We start from the raw sequence: 24,103 nt of genomic DNA on the forward strand, positions 1-24,103 counted from the left end.
GGTGGGATTTCGTAGTATCGTTTCGAGAAAATTGTCCAAAAAGTCTAAAACTTATTATATTTTTATTAATTCAATCATGAATCTTTCAATTTTGTCAATTCAATTCTAAACATTTTGATAATTTGTCAATTGAGTTAACTTGGTTAATTTATCTAAAAAATGCTTACATGGATACCCAGTTATCATTGGGCGGTCTACGTGGCTTGACTGGCACCGACGGAAATCACGACTTTTAGAAAAAAAAAAACATCTTCATTACTTGCATTTCAGCAGAGAGCCCCGTGCGTCCCTACCCCTCTCTTCTCTTCGTGCGTGCGTCTCTACCCTTCTTGCCCCAAATCAAAAGGAATGAAAGCCTGATTTCAAAACTTAGAAAATGGTAACCACGAATCGATCGATCACGCTCAAGATTAATCAATCTTGCCAGGGGATTTGTGGGGCTGATTTGTGGAGTTTCTAGTGAGCAGCTTGCCAGGGACCTCCACCACACTTGCGAGGAGAGGGGATCTCGTGTGATGCTCGACAATGGTCATCCGATGCTCAAAGACGTTCAGGAGGAACCGGGGGATTTCTGCGAGCAGCTCGCAAGGGAACTTGACGACGACGACTTGGCATAGCAGGAGGAGGACATGCCGCGATTACGCGGTTCATCGAGACCTGATTCGACACGAAGACCCGATTCACCCATACCCAATCGTGACTCGATTTGGCCTTGAGATTTTGCACCAAACATGACATTAAGGTAAGATTATTTTTGGACTCTGCCGCTTTGCGATGTAGTTTGTTTCAGCTCTTGTATACGCAAGTAGAGCTTGAAATTAGTAGTTTTCTTTCTGCGAAAATCAATCATAAATGAGGCTGCTTTGATATATTGAGCTTCTTTTATTTAAAATTGTTATACTTAGAATTAATATAGAATCATTATCCGTGTATATTCAACTTGTTCGATACAATGCCTAAGTGACGTTACATGTATGTCTGTGAAAGAGTGAGTTTTACAATCATATCATTCGATGTTAACCATCCAAGAGTTATTGGAACATCAATTAAAATAGAACTTATCAAAACAATATGTCATAACTTGTGGAGCACCAAGTATATAAACGATCAATCAAGTTGTTTTTTACGGACTTGTTTTTGTTATAGATTGTCATTGCCTTTTTGCTTCTATTTTTTGTATTGCCATCAAGTTGAGTGTAAATTCAAGTCAACCTAGTTTCGGATTATTAGAGGCTAGTCAAACTTATCTATGTTACATTTTCTTCTCATAGCTTTAAATTTTCCCAAATCTATTGGTTATTGGGTTTGTAGCGGTTGGTAGTTCAAGTTTTGTTCACATGCCGAAGTATTAAACTGCTTTTATTGCTTGATTTACTTGTGTTGCTGGGGATACAATCTCATGAAGTGTGGAGAACATTCTGGTTCATTAAGTGGTAGAACCAATGCAAGAATAGAGGAATCATCCTTTATTGGATAGCATCTTCATCTTGACTTTCAATAGTGGCAAGTTTTGCAGAGTTGTTTGTTGCAAAATTGAATTGAATTTTCACCTGCTATTAACTAAATTTGCATATATCTATTTATCTATTCATCATGTTGGATATTGTCTTTCATATTGTCTTGACTATTGAAAGTGTCCTTTATACTATCCTCACATTTTCTCTTGCAAATGGCACAATCAATGACATCAGTCCCTTCAACTGACAAAGATACATCCGAATTTTGGTCTTGTGGCTAGATCTCTATGAATAGCAAGGACGGAGGACAATAGGGGAAGAGATACCATGGTTACCCAAGATACAACCACAACAATAGAGAGGAAATTTGCAGTGTATTTATTTATTTATTATTATTTTGGTTGATGGGGAAATTAGTCAATTGGCAAAAAGTGTGTCCAAAAGTTTTCACCGGAGCAATATAGGACAAGAACCAATGTTAACCCATAATGAGAATGATAGTTGTTTGATAGAGGCTCAAGTGAAATCTCTCAAAGCATAATTGAAGCATATGAAACAAGATTCGACAAAGTTGAAAAAAGAAAATTTCAGATTGAAAATAATGCTGATTGTGTTATTGATGTTTATAGTAACAACACACTCCATTAGTTTGTCATATAGTGTGTTATTTGGATCATATTTTGTATTCGTAAATATGATTTGCACACGTATGTGCACTCTATTTGTGGGATGAATGAAATGAAGGTTGTTTTTAGTTTGAAAAGCGCAAGCATTATCCTTTGTGATGTTTGGCAATGATATTTGTGGAGGTCAAGGTTCTTTATAATATTTGTGGTTTGTAATAGTTGCTCTCTAAACAATTGTCATGAGTCTCATGGGTATTACTTTATGCATGTTCACTTTGACAATATCTCAATAGTTAAATAATGATCAATGCACAAATAAAATTAATAACGACTATCCCAGCAAAACCTGTTTGAATGTAAATATTTATTTTACTTGTAGAATATACAATAACTAGTAATGGTAACAACATATGAACCCCAATTTATTAGAACAAACAAGCACGTTTCATTGCAATAAAAAAGGGTTAATAGCACAATATTTTACTAATCCCCCATCTAAGACAAACAAAAAACCATTTACAAGACTATTTCATTACACACATCGGTGACTACAAAAAAAGAAAAAAAGAAAAAAAAAAGAGCAACTACAGCCCTTCAATGATCCCTTCATGAACAAAAAGTAGCCACATCACTTCCTTGAACCCAAACCCCAAAAATGGCTATAATTCTATATCCACAAAGTCAATGTTCCCTCCAATTGGGGTTATGAAAATATTCTTAATCATGTCACTTCTTGTAGGTTAGATTTTTGTCCTCTTAACATTTTTCTTCTTTCTTGATGCCCCTACTACTTTAATTGGACTTCAATAGAAGCTATGTGTTAGACCCCGAGAAAAAAAAGCATTGAATACCTAACAACCAATCAACATTGAATGCCTAACATCTCTTCTCTCTAGTTTTTTTTTTTTCTAAAAAAGGCATCAAAGAAAATTTCTCTTTGGGACAACGAGCCAAATGGATTATGATGTATGCTTTAAGATTTAAGACTTTGGATATGCATGCAACCAAGCTACACCAGATGATGGAAGAAGCACAAAGTGTAAATGATTAAAAGCTTTTTGAACTTGAGAAGAAATTTGAGGTGGCTGTAGTACTATATTCAAGGTTCCATGGATATTAAAGAAACAAAAAACTACCTGAATTTGACTAACATTACTTCCATTATGGTGCTTATAAGAATGTGCTACCAATGAAGAAAAAGGCAAATTCTATAAAAAGTAGCGCAAGTTCAAATGTTAGGAAAAAAAATTGATACTAGTTGACAATTATTCTTTGAAAGAACCTCATTTTCTTCGATTTTTATTTATCTATGCAGACAACACTAATTATTTGTCAACAAATATTAAACATATGATTCCCTATTGACATAAGTTCAAATGACTCTGCAAAATATTCAAGAGAGTGCAATTAGTAGAGCCGCCAATTGAACAAGAAACGTCAACTATGGTAGAGTACACCTCAGTTGCGAAGGCATAATGGAACGTGTACATGGAAAGAGTCACAATTTATTGAGGGCAATTAAGCTAAGTACCGAAAACACTAAGTTGGGGACCATGGAAACATATCTTTTTTTTTCATGTTTCCAAAGGGCTGACAACACGAGTGAATGGGGATCACAAAATGTCGTGTTCGCTATGGAATCTCGAGGCCGAATCGGGTCTCAAATGGGTTGTGAATTAGATCTTCGTGTCAAATTGGGTCTCGACAACTGCACGACTGTGGCTCCTCCTCCTCCTGATCTGTGTCGTCAAGCGTCGTGGAGGTCCCTCATGATCGACCAATTTGGGGCTACAATTTTCTTAGTTTTGAAATTAGGGTTTCGTTCCTTTTGATCTGGGGCAAGAAGGGTAGAGGCACACATGAAGAGTAGAGAGGGGCAAGGACGCACGAGCTTCTTTGCTGAAATGCAGGTAATGAAAACGTTATAAAAAAAAATCGTCTTTTTTATTTCCGACGTCCACGTCGGCGCCGGTCCGGCCACGTAGACCGACCGGCACTGACCGGATATCCACGTAAGCATTTTCTGAGATTAATTAGTTAGATGGATTCAATTGGCAAATTGTAAAAAAATTTAAGATTGAATTGGTAAAAAATTTTAAAAATTTAGAACTGAATTGGCAAAAATACAATATGTTTAGGACTTTTTGGACAATTCCCCTACCTTTTTTTGCATAGTTTTCAGCCAAACGGAAGATACAACTGTGTTTGCGTTTGCTTGGTATTAGATTAGCTTGAATGACGGGCCCGGTGTCGAGCGATTACACAAATGAGGGGATATCGATGATTGAGGAGTCTGTCGATAATCATGAACGTCGATGACCAAGTGCTGTCATCGGCATATGATGACAATTAGTTAGCAATTGATAGTAAATTTAGTATGAGTTAAAGGCGGGACATTGAAAGCAGTAAAGGTGGCGATTGAGGAGTTATTAACAGTTCGTAGAGAAGATTTTTTTTTTTTTGGTAGGTCCTACACTAAGTCTACTTTAACACTCACTCTCAGACTTTTGCCCTGCTTTCTTGCAGGGCGTGAGAGTCGAAACCCACCTCTGAAATGAAATCGTCCTCACCCCAATCCCCCCCGAGAATGTGGGGATTTGAACCCCTCACCTTCCTGGCCGTTGACATGCAACAACATACAGCAATCATGAGGTCTGAAGTTGAGACTAATGACAACTAAAGCGTTGTAAGTGCTTGTAAATAAGATGATAATATACGGTTACGGAAGTGATAATAGAGCCGGACAATCATGGGCACGCGATTGTAGCTTTTTATATGGAAATTAACTCTTAGGAGCAGTTATGGTTTGTAATAGGCTATGTAAGCCGTGTTGACTATCCAATTAATCGTGTAGAAGATTCAGAAGTGTTTCCTGTGAATCCTCCTCTCTCTTTTTTATTCTCCTCTTTTCTCCCTTTCTTTTCCCTTTTCCTTCTTCTTCTTCTTTTTTTTTTTTTTTATTTTTTATTTTTTATCTCCATCAGAGTCCTCCTTTTATCCCTTCTTTCCCTATGCGTTTTTTTGTTTTTAAGCCACCTATCCCTTCCTTCTTTTTGACCCAATCAACAAAGGTCTCTTTCCTATTTTTCCAACGCCACTTATTACACAAACATATAGAATAATACAAGAAAAGGGAGATTATAAATATAGAAGCTAATGAATTCACAATTTCACAGCACAAGATTGGTACAAGGTTTAGGACTAATCATCAAAAAATTGAAGACTTAATTAGTATAATTGAAATGTTTATGACTACATTAAAAAATTGTTAACAGGTTTAAGACTGAATTAACTAGAATGAAAGATTTATGATGGAATTGGTACAAGTGTAAAAGATTTATAGCTTTTTTGGTAGTTTTCCTACTTTCAATGGGTTGTAGATGTTCTTGTAATTTCACATTACAACTTTTTTTCGCTTCAATCAGCTGGAAGATTCCTTCTATGGAGCATCCCAAGAACAAGGGCGAAGATAAGAATTAAACAGTTTTCATTCTCTTAGCCTACCACCATAGAAATGATCGGCCGCACGATGAGCTATGTTGTTCGCTGACTCTTTCTGGAATCATAGCTGAATAAATGCTAGTTGTTAAGTGTTTTGCGTGAAAAAAAAAAATATGTTGTAATGGTGACAGAATTTCAATTAGAACGAATTAAAAGAGTTTTGAACAAGAACAAAACAAAATCTATTATTTATATACTTAATTTGTATTTTCCCACGTTACTTATGACTTAAATTCCAAGGTAAAAACAAAATGCTAACGCAATGTCATTCTTAATCACAGCTCCACCATTGATCACCATACACGCAAGTATAAAAACTTTATTGAAGTTGACTAAAGTATGTTGACAATATTCAATAACTCTCTCCCATTATATTCCACATAGCAAATACATCGCTAATGAAAATGATGATGTCTTTCTTGGGAAAGTTTCCAAGCTAAGAAAACTTGCCACAGTCCACTGAGAGAGAAAGAGCAAGTGATGGCTTCTAAGATAAGGTGTTTGTCCACCAATGGCAACCTCTCCACTCCCTGCTTACTCATGTTGGTGATGCTCCTTCCACTTTTCACGAGCATAGACACCCTAAGTGGAGGCACGATCACGTAATCGAGAAGAGCCACTCTTGTGCCCGCTGGCATGAGGTTCGAGCTCGGCTTCTCCTCTACGAAAGGGCGTGTATATTGGAATATGTTATTACAGGTCGGACCCTCGGATCATCGCATGAGTTGCCAACCGGGATGACCCACTTGTTGATCCCGCAGGTTCGTTTGGCTTCGTGGATGGCGAACTCAATTTATGGGATGAGCAACGACACGTCCGTGTGATTAAATTCAGGGGTTCAAGCTCCTTGACCCTGATAGTGAAAGCTTTTAAATTCGGGGAATATAGTGCTTATGAAAGACAACCAGAGCGAAAGCATTTTGTGGCAAAGCTTCGATCATCCAAAGGACATGTTCCTTCCGGGGATGCTGATGACTGATGAATTCAAGTTGACTTCTTGGGCAAGTCAGGATGAATCGAAACATGGGAAGTTCACGTTTTAGAGGGATCCACAAGGCGAGTACGAGGTGATCCAGGACCTAGCTCCTTATTAGAAAAGCGCCATGTACAACAAGTTCCTACGAGCTGATGAGATGTTTAGGATCATCTCTCTGTTGCTTTCTAACTTCACAAGGGCTGCTACTTCCCTGCTAACTAGTCCGATCTCAGGCTACAAAAACATGACCTTGGCGTTGGCCTATGATTATGGCGACGTCCGGTTGGTCATGAACTACAATTACGGCTACTTTAGTTTATTCTCAAAATCATGCTAACAACAATATTCATATTTACTTGTAATAAGGCCCTAAACTCACCGATCAGCCAAATCATTGCAATCAACAAGCCCATGCATTTCATGAAAGATGCACGTGCATTACGCAAGCACTACATGAAGATGTACGAGTTCGCTAGGGGCCTAATCTAAAAGTAAGTTGGCAACTTGAAGACTTTCTTTAATATAAGATCCACTTTGACCCATTTTTTGAGAAAAATGAACCCATTTTAGGGTTGCCAAAATTCAACATAACAAGAGACAACTATGAAATCTTGAAGAAGGAAAGCTTCCTAAGACATTCGACAAAGAGAAGAGAAGTGATGATGGCGCATTTCTTGAATTGTCAACACCTTAAGTGAACATGAGAATTCCTTTTGTGACGTAATCGGTTATATCTCCTCGATAGTTGGAGGTGGTGGAATTAGTCAAGAAAAAAAGGTTTGAGTGGTTGGTCCTCGAATGAGAAAGCAAGAAGAGAAGTCAAATTGGAGCCAACTTTGCTTACTAAATGCTAGGGGATACCGCCGACTTAGGCCGACTAAAAGTAGGTGGATCCCCTCTCCGATTGCTTAATGTGTAGAGGCCAAAATAGGGAGGCCAGAGAGAGAGAGCCTCAAAGTGGGAGAGCCCCACAATTAGAGGAAAGATTATAAGCATCTATATCATTGAGAACATAGTTATCGATACTCTTTTTTACTATGATTAGGAAAGATTATTTTTGTAATTATGCATAATTTTGGAAAAATAACCCTTGCAAGAGATCAAGCCAGTCTGCGCACCGTGCAAGGCCGACTGGATGTTGATCTCATGCACGTAATGCTTGACACATTAGTGGGGAAGAAGGGCTCGCCTGCTTCGTGATCGCTATCGGAGTTGGTAGCGTCTCGATCGATGAGATAAACAAGTCATTTTATTTGAGAGAACTAATGAAAATGATGACGTCTTTCTTGGATCTGTTTGGATGTCGTAGCCCTCATTAGATCTGGGCAATGGGTTATGCTTGTTCTTGGATATGCGCAATACTTTCTGTTTTAATTGTCACGAACTTTGATTTAAATAAAAAATCAAAGATCCAGCTCTTACGGAAAGGTACTTCTTAAAGTGAAATCATTTTTAATTACTTTTGGCAAAACAAATGGATTTATATATGAATTTATTCAAGACACTTGTAAAAAATAAATCAAGGTGTTAGTGAACTGCCCAATGTCACATCAATTGGGCAGATGAAGCATCACATGGTTCCGATTAAATTATATTGTTCAGTAAAGTCAAAATGTGATGGCTTATCGAGCAATGACAAAGCTCAAACTGCTCCTTTGACCTTCCAGGTGTCCACAAACATCCACCGATGCATAAGAATATCATCTGGCTGCAATCAACCATTAGTGCTAGTATAATAAACGTACTATTTGAAATAAGATAATTTTTTCAAGATGGATTTTCCAAAGATTTCTTAAAATCATATATTGTTTTGTAATATTGTCTTCATAAACCCTTGAACTCTCTGGAAAAAAGAAAAACAAAAAGGCTTGGCCAAACGAAAATTCCTTCTACGTTGCCCCATGAGCAACGTGGATTGACAGAGTCATAAAAGGATTAAAAACATTTCTTGTCTCTTCAATCTCTCTAAATTCATTTCTTTTGGTAATTAAAATTATTATGTCCCCTTGGTCCAGCCAGAAATTTCAACTCGCCTTTCGGTGGCTGTCAAATCTGAAGGTCAACTCTCAAGACCTTTTTCTTTATATTTTCTCCATTATTACCACTGGAATCGATTCCTCTTAAAAACAAGCTCGTACAGAAAGTAGTTGATTAGCAAAGAGCTTGGCGCGAGCTGGACTCTTATTAGTCTGCACTTAACTAGAGGTTAATCAACACTTAACACCCATGTCTTGGGACAATTTGAGTTGGGCACATTTTTGCCTACCTAACTGAGACAATTACACGCGACATCAACATAGTTCCAACTTAAAAATTTCAGTCAACTTACAGGCCTTGTTCTAGTTTCTCCGATAACTCGTTAAAATAATGTTAAGACCAATAATCTCATTTATCCTGTCAGAAGCCATTTGATTCTTGGTCCGACTCTCCATTTCCAATCGGGGATTATGGAGAGTTTTGACAAGGACTGAGGGAATGGCGCATTAGCTTTATCCCATTTGTTATTATGAAGGCTAATCATAGGGATTTTGACTTGACTAGGAAAGAAACTACTGTCTTCATTGGTGGGGATATTCAACATCAGTAATCATATCAGCTCCCTCTATTCAATTTCAGAATATATGACCTAAGTCTTAGTACGAAGAATCATGCTACCCACCAAGTTGATTTGGTCTTCTATCTCATTTTCTTTCCAAAACATAATTGTAATTCACTTTATCCTTTCGCTTTGTCGGATCGAATCACCACATATTAGATTTCGAGATATTATATGGATATCTAACTTCCGTATAAATTATTTTCGTTGATTCAACCTAAGTTGCTTTGCCCTATTATATCAAAGAAGATTTCATGCATACAGCAGACGGTGTCTGCCCTTTTATTGCAAGCATATTGTAATAATTGAGTTGTATAGTGAAATTGCTTCATTTTTTTTCTCCTAATTAGGGGAACATCAGTCCCATGCCAGCCATATATTGATAATCCAGGACTAGTCTCATGCAGCCATGCTCTATAATTTTTGATAAATTATTGCGAGCCCTAACCGCCCTTTTGACTATATTACATATCATATTACACTAAAAGTCGTACATAAATTCTAGGGGGAATCGAGTGACGCGAAACCTAAATGATTCCTCTCGCAACCTACATTACTTTAATTCCTAGTTGTTTCCATTTTCAACGATCTGGTGCGGGCTCGAAGTCACTACCATCAAGTGCGCAGATGACTCTCGGCCTCAAAAAGAGATTGTTTGCATTTGGAGTGTTGCGATCCAGTCTGGTGGATAACTTAGGTTGGATCTACGCCGTTCTTTATTTTAGGGTTTCATGCTGAAAGTGGCGCGAATGCAGAGACAAAATTGGGTTAGGTATAAGCTGACACACGCAGTAGACTTCTTAGAGGGTGGGCTAAATTTGTATATAGAAAGTTGTCAGCTTCTTCTGTTTATAATATGGCGGCCCTTTCCTCCTTCTCCGTTGCCTCTCTTTTGTCTCCACATGCAGTCCCCTGGTTGTGCGCTGCGAGAAAGAAAACATTATGAAGCTCGTCCATTTTAATGTTATTGTCTAGCTTGAGAGAGGAAAAAGAAGAAAAGAAAGAAGAAATTTGCATGTGATGCTGCCTCCACAAGCAACGGACAGCTCATCATTTACCATCATGCCCGCCATCATTGCACTGACCTTCTGGTAATTCCTCCCTCTCCCCCCTCTCTCTCTCTCTCTCTCTCTCTCTCTCTCTCTCTCACAGAGAGAGGAAGAGTGTAACTTCTTCTTCTTCTCCATTTGAATTGTTTGGCGCTGTTTACAGATGAAGATTGGAGTGACGAGACACATCTTTTTGCTGAGGAAGGAGTGTGAAGGTGCTTCAATCTTCCCCAGAAGCCGGGGAGGCTAGAAGTAAGCAACTTTCTCTCTGGTCACCGAGAAAAAAGATGCAATTTCTTCATGTTCTGGAAAATGTGCAGAATGACTTTTCTTTTTTTGATAAGCAATGAGCTCTCTTTTTTGTGATGCCTTCGTGCCCTTGGATACCACGAGCTCGTGCTTTTAACTAGACTCTGCTTTTTCCAAGTTTTACCCTCTAGGAGCTCAAGTTATCTTGTGAGTTTCTTTGCACTGAGTAATGTGAAATCCCAGAAAGATCATAGGATTGTTTGATGAAGGAAGGTCAACGATCGGGTGCTGTAAAGTTAGATTCTAGCTTCTAGATTGTTGATTTCTTAGTATAAAGTGGCGATTTAGGTGAACCACCCTCAACCTGTAATCATCCAGCTTCAGGAATAAAAGTCCAGCATGCGTAGCCTGCTTTGCTTGACAAGGCAGGAAAGATGAAGCTCTAAGGTCAAGTATTGCTGCTGCAAAAGTATACAATCAAGACAAATAATATAATTCAAAACACGCTAATGATAAAAAAAAGGAATTGCGACATGTTCGGTTTTGTGTGGGAAATCAGAAGAATTCGGATCTCGAAAGTGTGCTGGCTTTTTGAGCTGGGGGATTCGATGGAAGTAGAATATAGCTGAACGAAGACTTTTCAAATTAATGAGATGAAATTTGAGATTCTACTTCTCCATTTTTATAGCTTGTAGACTTTTAGTTTACCTTTTCCAAGGGAATTCATGACGACGAGTACAAACTTGCAGGAGCTGCTCGTTCTTCTTCGAGCCTAACTATTCTCCAAGTATATTGCTGTGAACTGGCTGTAGAAAATGGAAGGGAAGCACCTCGTTTTTCTGACAATTCTCTTGTTGGAATCGATTTGCTCGAATGTCTCGGCGATACCCAACGAGGATAAGCAAGCATTACTGGATTTTCTTGGCAATGTTTCCCTCTCGCGCCCTCTCAATTGGAACAAGGATTCTTCTGTGTGCCGGTCCTGGACAGGGGTCAAGTGTAATAACGACCAATCGAGGGTTGTCGCCCTCCAGTTGCCTGGAGTGGGGATCAAAGGTCGAATACCGCCGAACACACTGAGTCGCTTATCGGCACTTCAAATGCTGAGCCTCAGATTGAATAGTATATCGGGTTCATTGCCGTCTGATTTCTCCAAGCTCAAGAACCTGACTGGCCTTCATCTCCAGAGCAACAACTTCTCGGGTCCATTGCCTTCGGATTGGTCCGTTTGGCCGAACCTCACCTTCGTTAACTTGTCCAACAACAAATTCAGTGGGAGCATACCCCCTTCAATTTCCAGTTTGACCTACCTAGCTGCTTTGGATCTGGCGAACAACTCGCTTTCCGGCGAAATTCCTGATCTAAATCTCCCCAAATTGCAGATGCTGGATTTGTCCAACAATGATCTTGCAGGACGCGTGCCTCGTTCGCTTCAAAGGTTCCCTAGTCAGACATTTGTAGGGAACAGTGTTTCCTTCGAGGTTGAGGCATTACCTCCGACACTTCCAGCTAAACCTCCTAGCGCCGGACCACCCAAAAAGGCCAGCAAACTCAGCAAAACGGCACGTTTAGGAATCATCACCGGTGGTTGTGTACTAGGAGCCATGGCAATCGCTCTGTTCATGATCATGTTCTGTTCGAGCGGAGGAATCAAAAGGAGGGTACTGCTGAAGTCGCAGAAGCAAGCAGCGTCTCAAAACAAGAGAGAGGTCGCCGAGAGCCAAGAGAAAGACAACAAGATCGTGTTCTTCGAGGGCTGTAACTACGCATTCGACCTGGAGGACTTGTTGAGAGCTTCTGCCGAGGTGCTGGGGAAGGGGTTGTTCGGGGCGAGCTACAAGGCGGCCCTGGAGGACGCGACCACGATGGTGGTGAAGAGGCTGAAGGAGGTGGGCGCGGGCAGGAAGGAGTTCGAGCAGCAGATGGAAATGGTGGGGCGCATCAGGCACGAGAACGTCGCCCAGCTCAGGGCCTACTTCTGCTCCAAGGACGAGAAGCTGCTCGTGTACGATTTCTTCCGCGAAGGGAGCGTGTCGGCTCTGCTACACGGTAAGCTGCTCGTGCATGATCACCATGCATTTAGCTTCCCTTCAATGTTCCTGAAAGAAGTTACATGTTTTCAGGCACCGGACGCGAACGCCGGGGTCCTCTGGACTGGGAAACTCGCCTGAAGATCGCCATCGGCACGGCGAGAGGCATCGCTCACGTCCACGCGCAAAACGGCGGGAAGCTCGCCCACGGGAACATAAAGTCCTCCAACATATTCCTGAACTCCGAGGGATTCGGCTGCGTGTCGGACGTCGCGCTGGCGCCGCTGATGAACCAAATCCCGCTGCCGCTGATGCGGATCTCCGGCTACCGCGCCCCTGAGATAACGGACAGCCGGAAGCCGACGCAGGCGTCGGACGTCTACGGCTTCGGGGTCCTGCTGCTGGAGCTCCTGACGGGGAAGTCCCCGATGCACGCCACGAGCGGCGACGAGATGGTGCACCTGGTGCGGTGGGTGAGCTCCGTGGTGAGGGAGGAGTGGACGGCGGAGGTGTTCGACATGGTGCTCCTGCGGTTCCCCAACATCGAGGAGGAGATGGTGGAGATGCTGCAGATCGGGATGGCCTGCGTCGCGAGGATGCCGGAGCAGCGGCCCAGGATGCCGGACGTGCTTAGGAAGGTGGAGGAGATCCGCCGCGCGCACGTCCCGACGGCGCAGCCGTCCCCGGATATCAAGTCCCCGGCGTCGACTTCCACCCCGTCCCCGACCCGCCCGGGGGCCGAGACGGCGCCGGCGCCCTCCGCGCGGCAGCCTTAGAACTCCGTCCACGAAGCGTCGTTGTATAAGTTTTGGTCAATTCACCTCGAATTGAACGCAAAATCAGACGAGACGTGTAGTAGCGCTGCTACTGTTTTTTCTCTCTGTCGCGAGCACGAGTTTAATTAATTGCTCGAATTCGAAGAATCAGAAATCGTGTCGACATGGTGGAGCCACATTCGGGGCACCCCCCATGAATGCCAATTTTTCGAGAATCGGGACATCATGTTGACACGGTGCGCGGTCGCATGCGGAACAATTCAACGCCGACTCGAAGGACCGGTTCCGAGCTTTGACCATCCAATCATCATCATCGTTGAAATTCAATTCAATTCCAAATTCCCACCAAAAAGCCAGCGTAGGAAAAACGCAGGCGCCGGGGCCCCCCCCGCCAGAAACGAGCCGAAAACGCAGCCCCCCGGTCCGCCCACGGAATGCGACGGCGGCACCGCCGACCCGGGCATTATTCACTGCATCCCCAGATGCTCACGCCTCCACCCATAAAAAGAAATTATTAAATTAATCAATAAAATAAAAGCATTCGAGGAAATTGTGCTGGCTATATTCTCTTGCTCCACTTCGACTTCAATTGGGATGAGACCGGCCTGCATGATTAGAGACACGAATTTGGGATTTTTGGGTAAAATTATGATGGTAATTAACTGGGAGTAATTGTCCTTTTCTTTTACGGAAAAGAAAAAGGAAAAGATGGGGAAGCAACATCCGGAACAGCTTTCGGCGAAACACAGAAACCAAACCGCCCCCCACACGGTACCGCCGGGGCCCACACGGTGGGAAAACAAAAAAAAATGACAACTCTCCAATATCATTTTCGCGTCCGGAGAAAAAAAAAAAAAAAAAAAGAGCAAAAACGTCATTATTAAAGTCATCACCCCTCGTCTCTTCTTCTTCTCTTTCTTTCTCCCGCAGAATCTCGCCATTGCCCTTACGTCTTCCCTCCTCGTCGCCGCCGATCTCTCCCTCTCCTCCTCTCTCTCTCTCTCTAGATTCCCAGGGGCGTTCGGCTGTTCATCTCTCTAGGTTCCCAGGTACGTCTTGGCTCCGATTATGGTTCTCGTTTTCTTCCGTTCTCCTTGTGTTTGTTTTCCTAGGAAATTTGTTCGGCATACGTGAGTTTCGGCCGGTGACGGGATTCGTTTCGTGTGGTGAAGATCAGGTGATTCCCGATGGCGTCCAAGAGGATCTTGAAGGAGCTCAAGGATTTGCAGAAGGATCCCCCCACGTCCTGCAGCGCCGGTATTTTCCCCTCATTTCTTTCCTCTTGTGTTCGTGTATCTTCTTTTGCTCGTTCGTATCCATGCGCGTCGATGATCTCGTGTCGATCGAGATTAGAATCTTGTTGAAGGCTCCCGCGCGTAGATTGGGCGGTGTTTGTCTGGATTTCGCGTGTTGTTAGGGTATTAGAAGCTTCTAGAACCATTGACCAGGGAGACCCTTTTGCGCCGGTGTTTGAGCAGGGATTGTATTGTGGGTAAAGATCGATCTTTTCCTGTGGAGGACTGCACTTCCTTTGGGCATAATTAGAACTTGTTCTGCTTTTTAATTTAACCTAAAGGGGTAGAACTTTCTGATGTTTTCGGAATTGTTTGTTCTGCGTGGTGGAAGTTTTGTCCTCCTTGAGCTAGCTTTAGAGGGTTGCGCAAATAATCTGCGACGGACCTTTTATTGGAATTGCCCGTAGAGTTATTACTCCTTTAGTGCTGCATAGACATGTTGTTCAGCTACATACTACCCTCGAGATTACCCGAGAGAAATTTCAGATGATGGAGAAGATGGTTGGTCCATCAGGGTTGGGTGTCGAGGTGAGAAAGTTGGGAAGAGGCTGATTCAACTCATCAATTTTATACCCTCTCTCTGCTAAAACTGTAATATTAGGGTGGCGCCTTTCTAGAAGTATTTCTAAACCTGCAGTTTCCCTGATTATGACTGCTGTGGCACCCTTGACCAATTTGAATTGGTGAGAGGGATGACACGGCTCAAGTTTATCTATTGATTCACGTGTATCCAGTCTGTTACTATAATGTTTTGTCAGTAGCTTTTCTGGGAATAGGGCATGTATATCTTTGATATATCTCGCAATGTATGCCATTGTTCATTGCCAACATTGGGCTACTGACCTTGACATTTCTGTCCACCGTCTTATATTGACTTGTCATGATTGTAGGCCCTGTTGCAGAAGACATGTTTCACTGGCAAGCAACCATTATGGGTCCCCCAGATAGCCCCTATGCAGGGGGTGTCTTTCTTGTAACTATACATTTTCCTCCAGATTATCCATTCAAGCCTCCGAAGGTACTCAATTGCTGTTTTCTGTTTGTGGGCTTTGTTAGTTTTGAGTGCTTTAGTTTTGCGGTTTCAAATTACCAAAATCCTTGAGAGCTGAAGGAGCTCCATGCATTTTCGTACATCTCCCTTATTTTGACAGCCAAGTACATATAAGATGGTTCACATGTATCCATTGCTTTCAAATGGTGTGCTGTCCTTCGTTGTTTCATGCATCTCTTAACCAGTTTTCCGTATTTGGAATGAAGAAGCAGTACCTGGTTTCCATTGATTCATTTTTGTGAAAAGTCAACTGTGCTTTATGCAAATGTGAAAAGAAAAACACGCAGTGTATGAGTTAAACTTTATACATCTGTTGTGAAGCTTCTTTATGCTATAAGAATATTACTCTAATATAATTCTCGTCCTATCCTGTTTTAGTTTTTTGATTCGTCATTGAATATTATGTATGAGGTGCCAAATGCGAAATGGAATGATGCGAGTATGCTTTTTCAAAAGCTAAGTCAATCATAAGCTTGAATTTGTTGGAAGTGGGCCATTCTGTTCCCAAGGTGCTTGTGTTGATAATTTGTTGTGATCTTTCTTGGATGTGCTAGAGAATTTATTTAGGAGTGTCATGATGTTGGAGGTTGACGATCTAAAAACTTATGTTAGTGAGTTCTAGCACTTGGGTGCTTGAAGTTAGTTGCTGGTCCACCAGTTGTTTTTATAACCTCCAATAGGCCACAGGGGCAGACGCTAAGCATTTCCTATTGCTAACTTCAATTCTTTCTCTACTTTCTTTGTTTTGAAATTGCGTTTTAAAATGGAACAAATTTGACCCTGCATTTAATCCTCATCATGCAGCAGGCTAATATCAAAGTAAATAAGCAAAATGGCAGCACTACCTCGTGATAGGAAGGCTTAAGATTGATATTGTGAAATTTTTTCTCCTCTTTCTTATAGGTGGCATTCAGAACCAAGGTTTTCCATCCCAATATTAACAGCAACGGGAGCATTTGTCTCGATATTTTGAAGGAACAGTGGAGTCCTGCCTTGACCATTTCCAAGGTGATTATTCTTCAAAACTACATTGCATTCATGTCCCCGGCTTTAGCATATCTGTGGCCATAGTTGATGTTCGTAAAAGGGTCTATGCTTGATTTAGCGAAATCAGTTTGGCAAAATATTGAAGTGCCTCTATCAGATCGAAGTTATGCTTAGGAAAACCCCTCTGTTCGTCTCTTTCTGAAATCGTCATTCCTTCTCTATCAGGTGTTGCTTTCGATCTGTTCTCTTTTGACGGATCCGAACCCAGATGATCCTTTGGTGCCGGAGATCGCTCACATGTACAAGACGGACAGGAACAAGTATGAGACAACTGCAAGAAGCTGGACCCAGAAGTATGCCATGGGCTAAATTAAAAGCGATCATTATTCGTGGAGGGCAAAGCTCCCCTCTTTCTCTTCATTCTTGTCTAAGGATGTAACATTCGAATGATTGCTTAAATTGGAACTTAAGAACGAGTTCATAGCATTTCCCCAGTTGAAAGAAGAAACTCCTATCTTAATGTTATATTGTTTCTGCGAAGGGTGGTCCGCTGGACCATCGAATATGTCGAAAGCTTTCACCACTTCTTTTGACTGAGATCTTTAAGTAAGTTAATCGCGGTGCATTGCATTTCATCGTCATCGTCGTTGTGTTTTATCCTTCGATCTAGGTTATGATCAGCTATACAACTTAATACTTGAGTTTGGCTCGACTTAAGTATGAAAGGGTAGATGCTCGACTCTTATGTGTAAATGTATAATAAGTTGCTTAAGGTTCTATTTGGTAATCGGTCAAATAAGGTTTGTTTCTATTTTCTTGTTTGTTCCTTGAAATAAAAAAAGAACAAAAATCTATTTGATAATTTTTTGGTACCTATTTGATATTTCGGTTCCCCGAAGAGATTTTGAGCAGAATTAAGAAATTTAAAAATAAAATAAAATATATATATATATATATATATATATATATATATTAGTTTTCGAGAACATCTAAAGAATCAATATATTTACTTTCGTCTTTTCCTCAAAAAGAAGAAGAAAAAAGAAAAGAAAATGTAATAAAATTTGGAAGAAATTTTAAGTAAAAAAAAAAAAAATGAGTCGTATCAAATGTATTTTTATTCCGAGCATATAAATTTTGTTCAATAAGTAAATGTTTTCAGATGCTTAAAAACTTGTATAGGAAATAAAATAAAATAAAATAATTTTTTAGCATAAATTACTCTTAAGAATAGAATGATTATTAAATGCATCTTAAATCTACGAATTAGAGTTGAGTTATTAGTTCTTAGTTCTAGCTTGATTTGGTGAAGTAGTCCAGTTAGTTCTCACCTAAATTTGAAAAGTACTTCGTTGAAAAGCTTGAATTCCTCGTAATAAGGTATCCCGGCTTAGGGAAGTATATCGGTTCAATTTCCTGAATGCTCTTGAAATGCAGTACATGTAACGAATTCAGGGCACCGCAGTTGTAGAGAAGTACATGATGGATTTGGCGTTGGGTTAAGATGCCGCATCATCATTGACTCGGTTGGTCGAGTCGGAAGCTAGTGTTCTTCTATGGCTAGCGCGTTGTAACGTTAAGAAAGGCAACATTCTCTAGATACATGTATTTTCAGGAGTTGGTATGCCTAAAAACTGAAAGTGCCATAGAAGTCCTATTGCACATGACAAATTCTTGTCCCATTGCACATGACAAATTCTTGTCCTGTCAATGATTGTTGAGAATTGCATATGATAAGATGAGACGCACTTTTTCCTTTTTGGTTGGATGAGAGGCACTTAAAGAAATGTATAGATAAATTATTGAATTTATAGCTCCACATCATTAGTGTGGAGAGAATATTGTTCTAAAAGTTCTAAATCTAGTATATGATGGTAACTTCAGTCATGAATTTTTTGATTGTGTTAATTTTATTCTAAACTTTTTGATAATTTACCTTTCGCTCATGAACCTATCAACTATGCCAATTAATATTAAAACTTTTATTGAATTACTAATGAAATCATTCTAGCTAATTAAGATCGAAAATCATTGGCAGTCCAACATCGCCAACACTAATATTAACAATATTTCTTTTTATTATTATTATTTTCTATTCTTTTTTTGTTCAATGTGCCGATAGGGGCAATGCAACCCTTACCTAGGCCGTTGTTGGCCACGACAAAGGCGTCATAGTCATCACTTGTCCTCGCTAAGGTTATTGAGGGCCACAACCCTTGCCTATGGGGATCACAAGCCCCTACCTAGTGCCCAATGGTGGTTGCTAGCCCTTAGCTAGTGCTTGGTGGCCCCATCGATCTTGTCTAAAAATTGGGAAAAAAATAAGAAAATAAAAATTAATGAAAAACCAGATTTTTTTTTGAAAAGTTACATAATTATCTACATCAATGTCAATTGTATCGAGTAGGATGGTTAACACCATCTGAACCACCGTGTCGGCAATTCCCGATTAAAATTAGTTTAAATGAATACATTGGTAATTTGTTAAAAAGTTTAGAATTGTATTAATAAATCCTTAAAATGTTTATAACTAAATTTGCACGATTAAAATATTTATGTTTAAAGTGGCCACTGTACTATAGGTTTGGGATTTTTTTTCGGACAATTCTCCCTTAGCGTGGAAACTCTTTCTAAAGTTCAATTCGAGCATGTAAATGCGCACGACAAGTAATTTCGCTTGCGTGCCCCGTTCATCTCTGCCGTGAGATCACGAGGGCTTTACGTGAGGAGATCATTTTAAGCTATACCAACGACCCGGAATTCTCCATGCTTGAAAGAAGCCCATATCCATACCACACTTTGATCGAATCAGGCGTCTCGGACCAAGCATTTTGGAAGAGTGCACTCCAAACCCTTAAGTGTCGGGCCAGGACAGAATCCAAACAGGCCCGACCGACGTCGAGAGCCTACGTACGAAAGCGAAGGATCCGGGCCAGCCCTAACCCAACCCGGGCCACCTCCGAACGAGAATCACCGAACGCAAACCCCGTCATCTCGGCCAACTCACTTGTCCTAAGGGCCGACAACCCACGAGAGCCCATGCAATCATTCTCGACCACGAGCGCACGACGCCCGGTGAAAAGGCTCAGCCAGCACTCGGAAAGATCAAGATCGCGAAGGCGAAGAAAGCCAAAGCATCATCGATCAATCGATGCGTGTGGAAACGCCTTGAAAAAATCGAATGGACGGCGAGCGGGCGGGCGGGCGGGCGGGTCCGAACGATCCGCCCTCCCCCACCACCCAACTACGCGAATCCTACATCACCGCCATCATCCCCACCACAACGCCATTATTTGTCCGATTAGGAAAAACCGAAACGGAGCCCGAATTATTTTTAGGGGCTCCCGAGTCAACTTAACCGGCCGGCATTTAATGAGGGGCTTCTTCTCCCGAGGTTAATCGCGATTTCGTCGCCCCCCCGCTTCCCCCTTTCGGATTATTTAACGCGAACGGGAATATTCAGAAAAATCCAGCTAAGTAAACTCAATGCTTTGACCCGAATCTTCTCCACGGTCACTAGCTACTAGCTAGTTCCCCTCCACTCTTCAAGAGCTAAACTGCCCTTTCGTCATGCGGAAACTTAGGGTATTTTTGTCATTATAATACGTTCGAATACGAGGCTATCTTTTTTTTTTTCTTTTTTCTTTTTTCGATTGTTATTTTTTAAGGTGAGAAATTGATTTTTTTGGCTCCTCCCCCCACGCCCGAAGTCACGCCTCGAGCTTTTACCGTGTCCCGGGATCATGTTGCTGTTGTCGTCTCATCGAACTGGGCAAAACCTTTGTTATATTACAGATTCCGTACAAGGTGCCCTGAAATTTAATTCATCCCACCCACCACCCCGAAATACCACGTCAGCATGTGGGCTTCGAGGGACTGGAGAGCTGGAGAGAAAACCATATGATATGATGATGCCTAGGAATCGCAGCTACGTAAGGAAAAATCAATTTGAATTTTAGGTAACCTAATCTTCGATAATTCGCTGCGAAAAAATCTGAGGAGATGGCGACCCATGTCGTGTATTTCCAGCATGTTCTTCGTATGTACTGGGCCACACGTGTCGAGTGTCCATCAAGGTTAAAATCTGAGTACGAACACTAATCTCACGTATAATAATAATAATAATAATAGTAACAAAATTACAAACGGGTCGTGCCCACGAGAGGGAAGGAGCATGGTCCCTGAAAATCAGGTTCATTTAATTTTCAGAACTAAGAACCTAATCCTCGACTTTCATGTCTCAGGGCTTGTCCCCTGCTAGAGACAAGATCGCCACGGCACGAAAATTCCAAACGATTGCTCTAGCTCCTTATAAAATGGGGAACAATTACGTGGAATACCCTCAGGTGCCCACCGGAAAATCGTATAATATAGTTGCGCATTTTGTTATTGTTGTTCTTATGCGGAAAAGTTGAGAATTTTCGTACGTTGCATTATTGGGTCAATGATGGGTTTCTGGTTATCAACCGAGTCGCCACTAGGTTTTGCCGGATTTAATCATCGCCTTTTTACAGATAATTCCATAATTAATTAAGGAGCTATTCCAGTTATTGGATTATTATTAAAATATCTCACTGATTAACTGAAATTGAGCAAGGGAAAAAGCTACGGGATTGATTAAAATAATAATATAAGCACATATACGTTAGACATTTTTGGACCCCAAGATGATGCGAAGAGCCATACATAGACACGACCTCAAAATCTGCACAGTGTATAGCCATGACGAAATGCTGTTTATGTAAATGATTCAAGAAAACCGACGAGAACGGCACACAATATCGATCTCACAACCCTATAATTGATCAAACTCATTTAAGATTTTTGCAAAGAAGCTCGAAGACATTCGTCTACAAAGTTCAAAATCACTCATTATTGAAATGTTCATATTAGTTTCTGAATTAATGTCCAAAAAACATAACGCTTCCCTATGCCAAATAAACCCACACTTCGAGACCATGGATCATTAAAAGACTTTGTGCTCTCTCTCTCTCTCTCTCTTTATTTCCACGTTCGTAGCATTTGGACTTCCAAGCCAATAAGGCAAAAGTGCAATTGTACAATCTCGCATTGAAACGAGGGAATTTCCATAAACAATTCGACATAGAAATGGGGGAAACTGTTAAACAAACGTCGCAACGTAAAGTCATCATTAAAATATTAAAAGAGATAAACTATTAATTAAATAATTAATTAGAAAAGGAAAAATAGTGGTGAGTGAAAAGGCTGTCTGGTTCCCACATCACCCCCACGTGAGGAACCGCACGTGCTTTCCATTGGTCAGCGCGAAGGCGCAAACGGCGCCGGTCACCGGTTCCGCTTCAGCGAAAGGTGCCAGCGGGGGAGGGCCCACCGGCCCAGCCGGTCACCTGTTGTCGTCGAGTCTCGGGACAAACCTAGACCGGGGTGGTTCCATGTGTTTGTATACGGTGCCCAAAAACCTTCACATCAAGATATCTTTATAGCTCCCTTTTACACCAAAATATACAATAGAAAGCATTTCAATTTATTAATTATTATTAATTTGACCAAACCTAGTGAAAAAGGCAAAAAGATGTGTGATCATAGATAACTACATGCCCATGTCTAAATTTGTTTTTCTACATAATCTTTCCTTTATTCATACTTGAAATCTTTAGAATATACATGGATTCATTACTTTTTTGATATGCTGGATATTGCGACTGGTATAACAGCGACCTCAAATCAATCTCAAGGAAGTACATTAAGTGAGCGACATATGCACTATTGATCTATGATATAATAATATTCCCCTTCGGACCACATGGAAATACCTATAGTATCCTACTTATTAATTATTATTAACTTGACAAAACGTAGTGAAAAAGAAAAAAAGATGTGTGATTGCGGCTAACTACAGACCTGTGACTAAATTCATATTATGTCTATTCAGACTTGAAATATTTGGAGAATAGAATGTGGCACATGTATTAAATAACCCCTCCAGCAACTTTTGCAATTTCTCCAACTAGGCATTATTGTACTCACGAATTTTGTACTTACGGATTCATCGTTTTTCGACATTTCGAATATTGCACAATAGTACAATATTGACCTCAATTGGTAAAAAAAAAAACCCAATATTGTGATCAATCTCAAGAGAGTACATTAACTACATGCAGAGTATCTCCTCATCCTAATCAATTGGCGACATATGCACTATTTAATCTATGATATAATAATGTCTCCACTAGACATTATATCTAACCCCGACCACATGGAAATTACCCTGAAATCCTTCATTAACATTGGCGGTCAGAGGCGACCACGATTCACGCACGTCGCCTTGCATGGGAGAGAGCGCGATTATTCTGGTTTTGGTGCTGGATTCACCCTCGAAATCGAGAAGGAGGAGGGCAGCGAGCATCCATGTGCATTCAATTCGCGGAATTAATTGCTGCTTTGAATCGAAAAATGCGATATCGAAAATGCAGCAATCGGGTTAAAGTATATTCATGTCGATTCGTGGACACCCACGTCGGAGCATAGTGTAGAATCTTGTCTCTGTGAAGAATCGAGAATCGAACTCAATCTTTTAACCCGGTCCACGTGTCAACTTGCTCGACCAGAACTACTGTTGTAGCTTAGCTAATGTGATGGAAGTCATCTCGATCCAACAGTGCTAAGACTTGCATGATAGCACCTTTTCAAGCTTTCCTAACATGGAATAATTCGATTTTAAAAGTACAAAACTTCCCGTAACCTCGGCATGGTTGATGCATTGGAAATGTTTAAGAATATTGCTAGAGATATCATTAAATGTTAAAGATATCATTTGATATTTCTTTATTCCCTAAGGTAGCCAGTTTCCATTTTAGATTAAATTACTTTGCTTTCCATACACTTTGATTGGGTATAATTACATTCTTGAACACGCGTTATGGGGTCAAAGAAACACGATAGTACTCCTTTTTTCAGGACTAGTTGAAAGCTACAAAATTTTCTTAATCAATGGCGTAATAAGTGCCCTTTAAAATACTCGTCGACAAAGCATTCACCTACAAACTCACTCATGAGCGTGGCTTCATGTCCGCTAACTGATTTGGTTCATATACCATTGAAATACAGTGAATTCACGATAATATTCTGCATATCATGTACATGGCGTAAGATGTTTCCTTTAGGATCATCAAAATATTATACAGTATTTACTTCGATTTACTTTGAATTGGATACAGACGCTCGAAACGTCCGTCATTCTACACCACTTAAGCTTTAGAAATCAATGGCACCCCACTTGAATTCAACATTTCATAATATATATATCTTCCATACGATTTGCTAACAATTGTCAAATTAATTCATCCATCACCTCTGTTTCATACCTTGGTCATAGCAACTCGAGAAGCTAGCCCTAGGCTTGGAATCTCAGTAGGAAATGAATTCTCTAATGGAGCGATCCGATTAGTAAATGATGGGATAATCGCAGAGATTTCCACCGCATTTATTAGCACTGACAATACACTACGTGCGTGCATGCATGCAATCT

The 24,103-nt window shown here is 40.8% G+C and overlaps 2 protein-coding genes across 4 annotated transcripts; both read left to right on the forward strand.

The window, feature by feature from the left end:
* The first annotated feature begins 9,987 nt into the window (after window positions 1-9,987).
* On the forward strand, window positions 9,988-13,410 carry LOC104424464 (probable inactive receptor kinase At4g23740). 2 transcript variants are annotated; one of them, XM_039300653.1, is made up of 4 exons: window positions 9,988-10,247; window positions 10,369-10,457; window positions 11,173-12,503; window positions 12,578-13,410. In XM_039300653.1, the coding sequence occupies exons 3-4, from the start codon at window positions 11,270-11,272 to the stop codon at window positions 13,258-13,260; spliced, it is 1,917 nt and encodes a 638-aa protein (XP_039156587.1). In that variant the 5' UTR covers window positions 9,988-10,247; window positions 10,369-10,457; window positions 11,173-11,269; the 3' UTR covers window positions 13,261-13,410. The 2 variants fall into 2 exon arrangements, with proteins under 2 accessions (XP_039156587.1, XP_010035197.2); XM_010036895.3 differs by having other exon boundaries at window positions 9,989-10,247; window positions 11,204-12,503.
* A 723-nt stretch (window positions 13,411-14,133) lies between these two features.
* Window positions 14,134-17,183, forward strand: LOC104424465 (ubiquitin-conjugating enzyme E2 10). 2 transcript variants are annotated; one of them, XM_010036896.2, is made up of 5 exons: window positions 14,134-14,309; window positions 14,433-14,517; window positions 15,446-15,573; window positions 16,510-16,614; window positions 16,819-17,183. In XM_010036896.2, exons 2-5 carry the CDS (start codon window positions 14,448-14,450, stop codon window positions 16,960-16,962), a joined length of 447 nt encoding a protein of 148 aa, XP_010035198.1. In that variant the 5' UTR covers window positions 14,134-14,309; window positions 14,433-14,447; the 3' UTR covers window positions 16,963-17,183. The 2 variants fall into 2 exon arrangements, with proteins under 2 accessions (XP_010035198.1, XP_010035199.1); XM_010036897.3 differs by having other exon boundaries at window positions 14,148-14,309; window positions 14,438-14,517.
* The last annotated feature ends 6,920 nt before the right edge of the window (window positions 17,184-24,103 follow it).

This window comes from Eucalyptus grandis, chromosome 8 (assembly GCF_016545825.1).
Source record: "Eucalyptus grandis isolate ANBG69807.140 chromosome 8, ASM1654582v1, whole genome shotgun sequence".
NCBI lineage: Eukaryota > Viridiplantae > Streptophyta > Magnoliopsida > Myrtales > Myrtaceae > Eucalyptus > Eucalyptus grandis.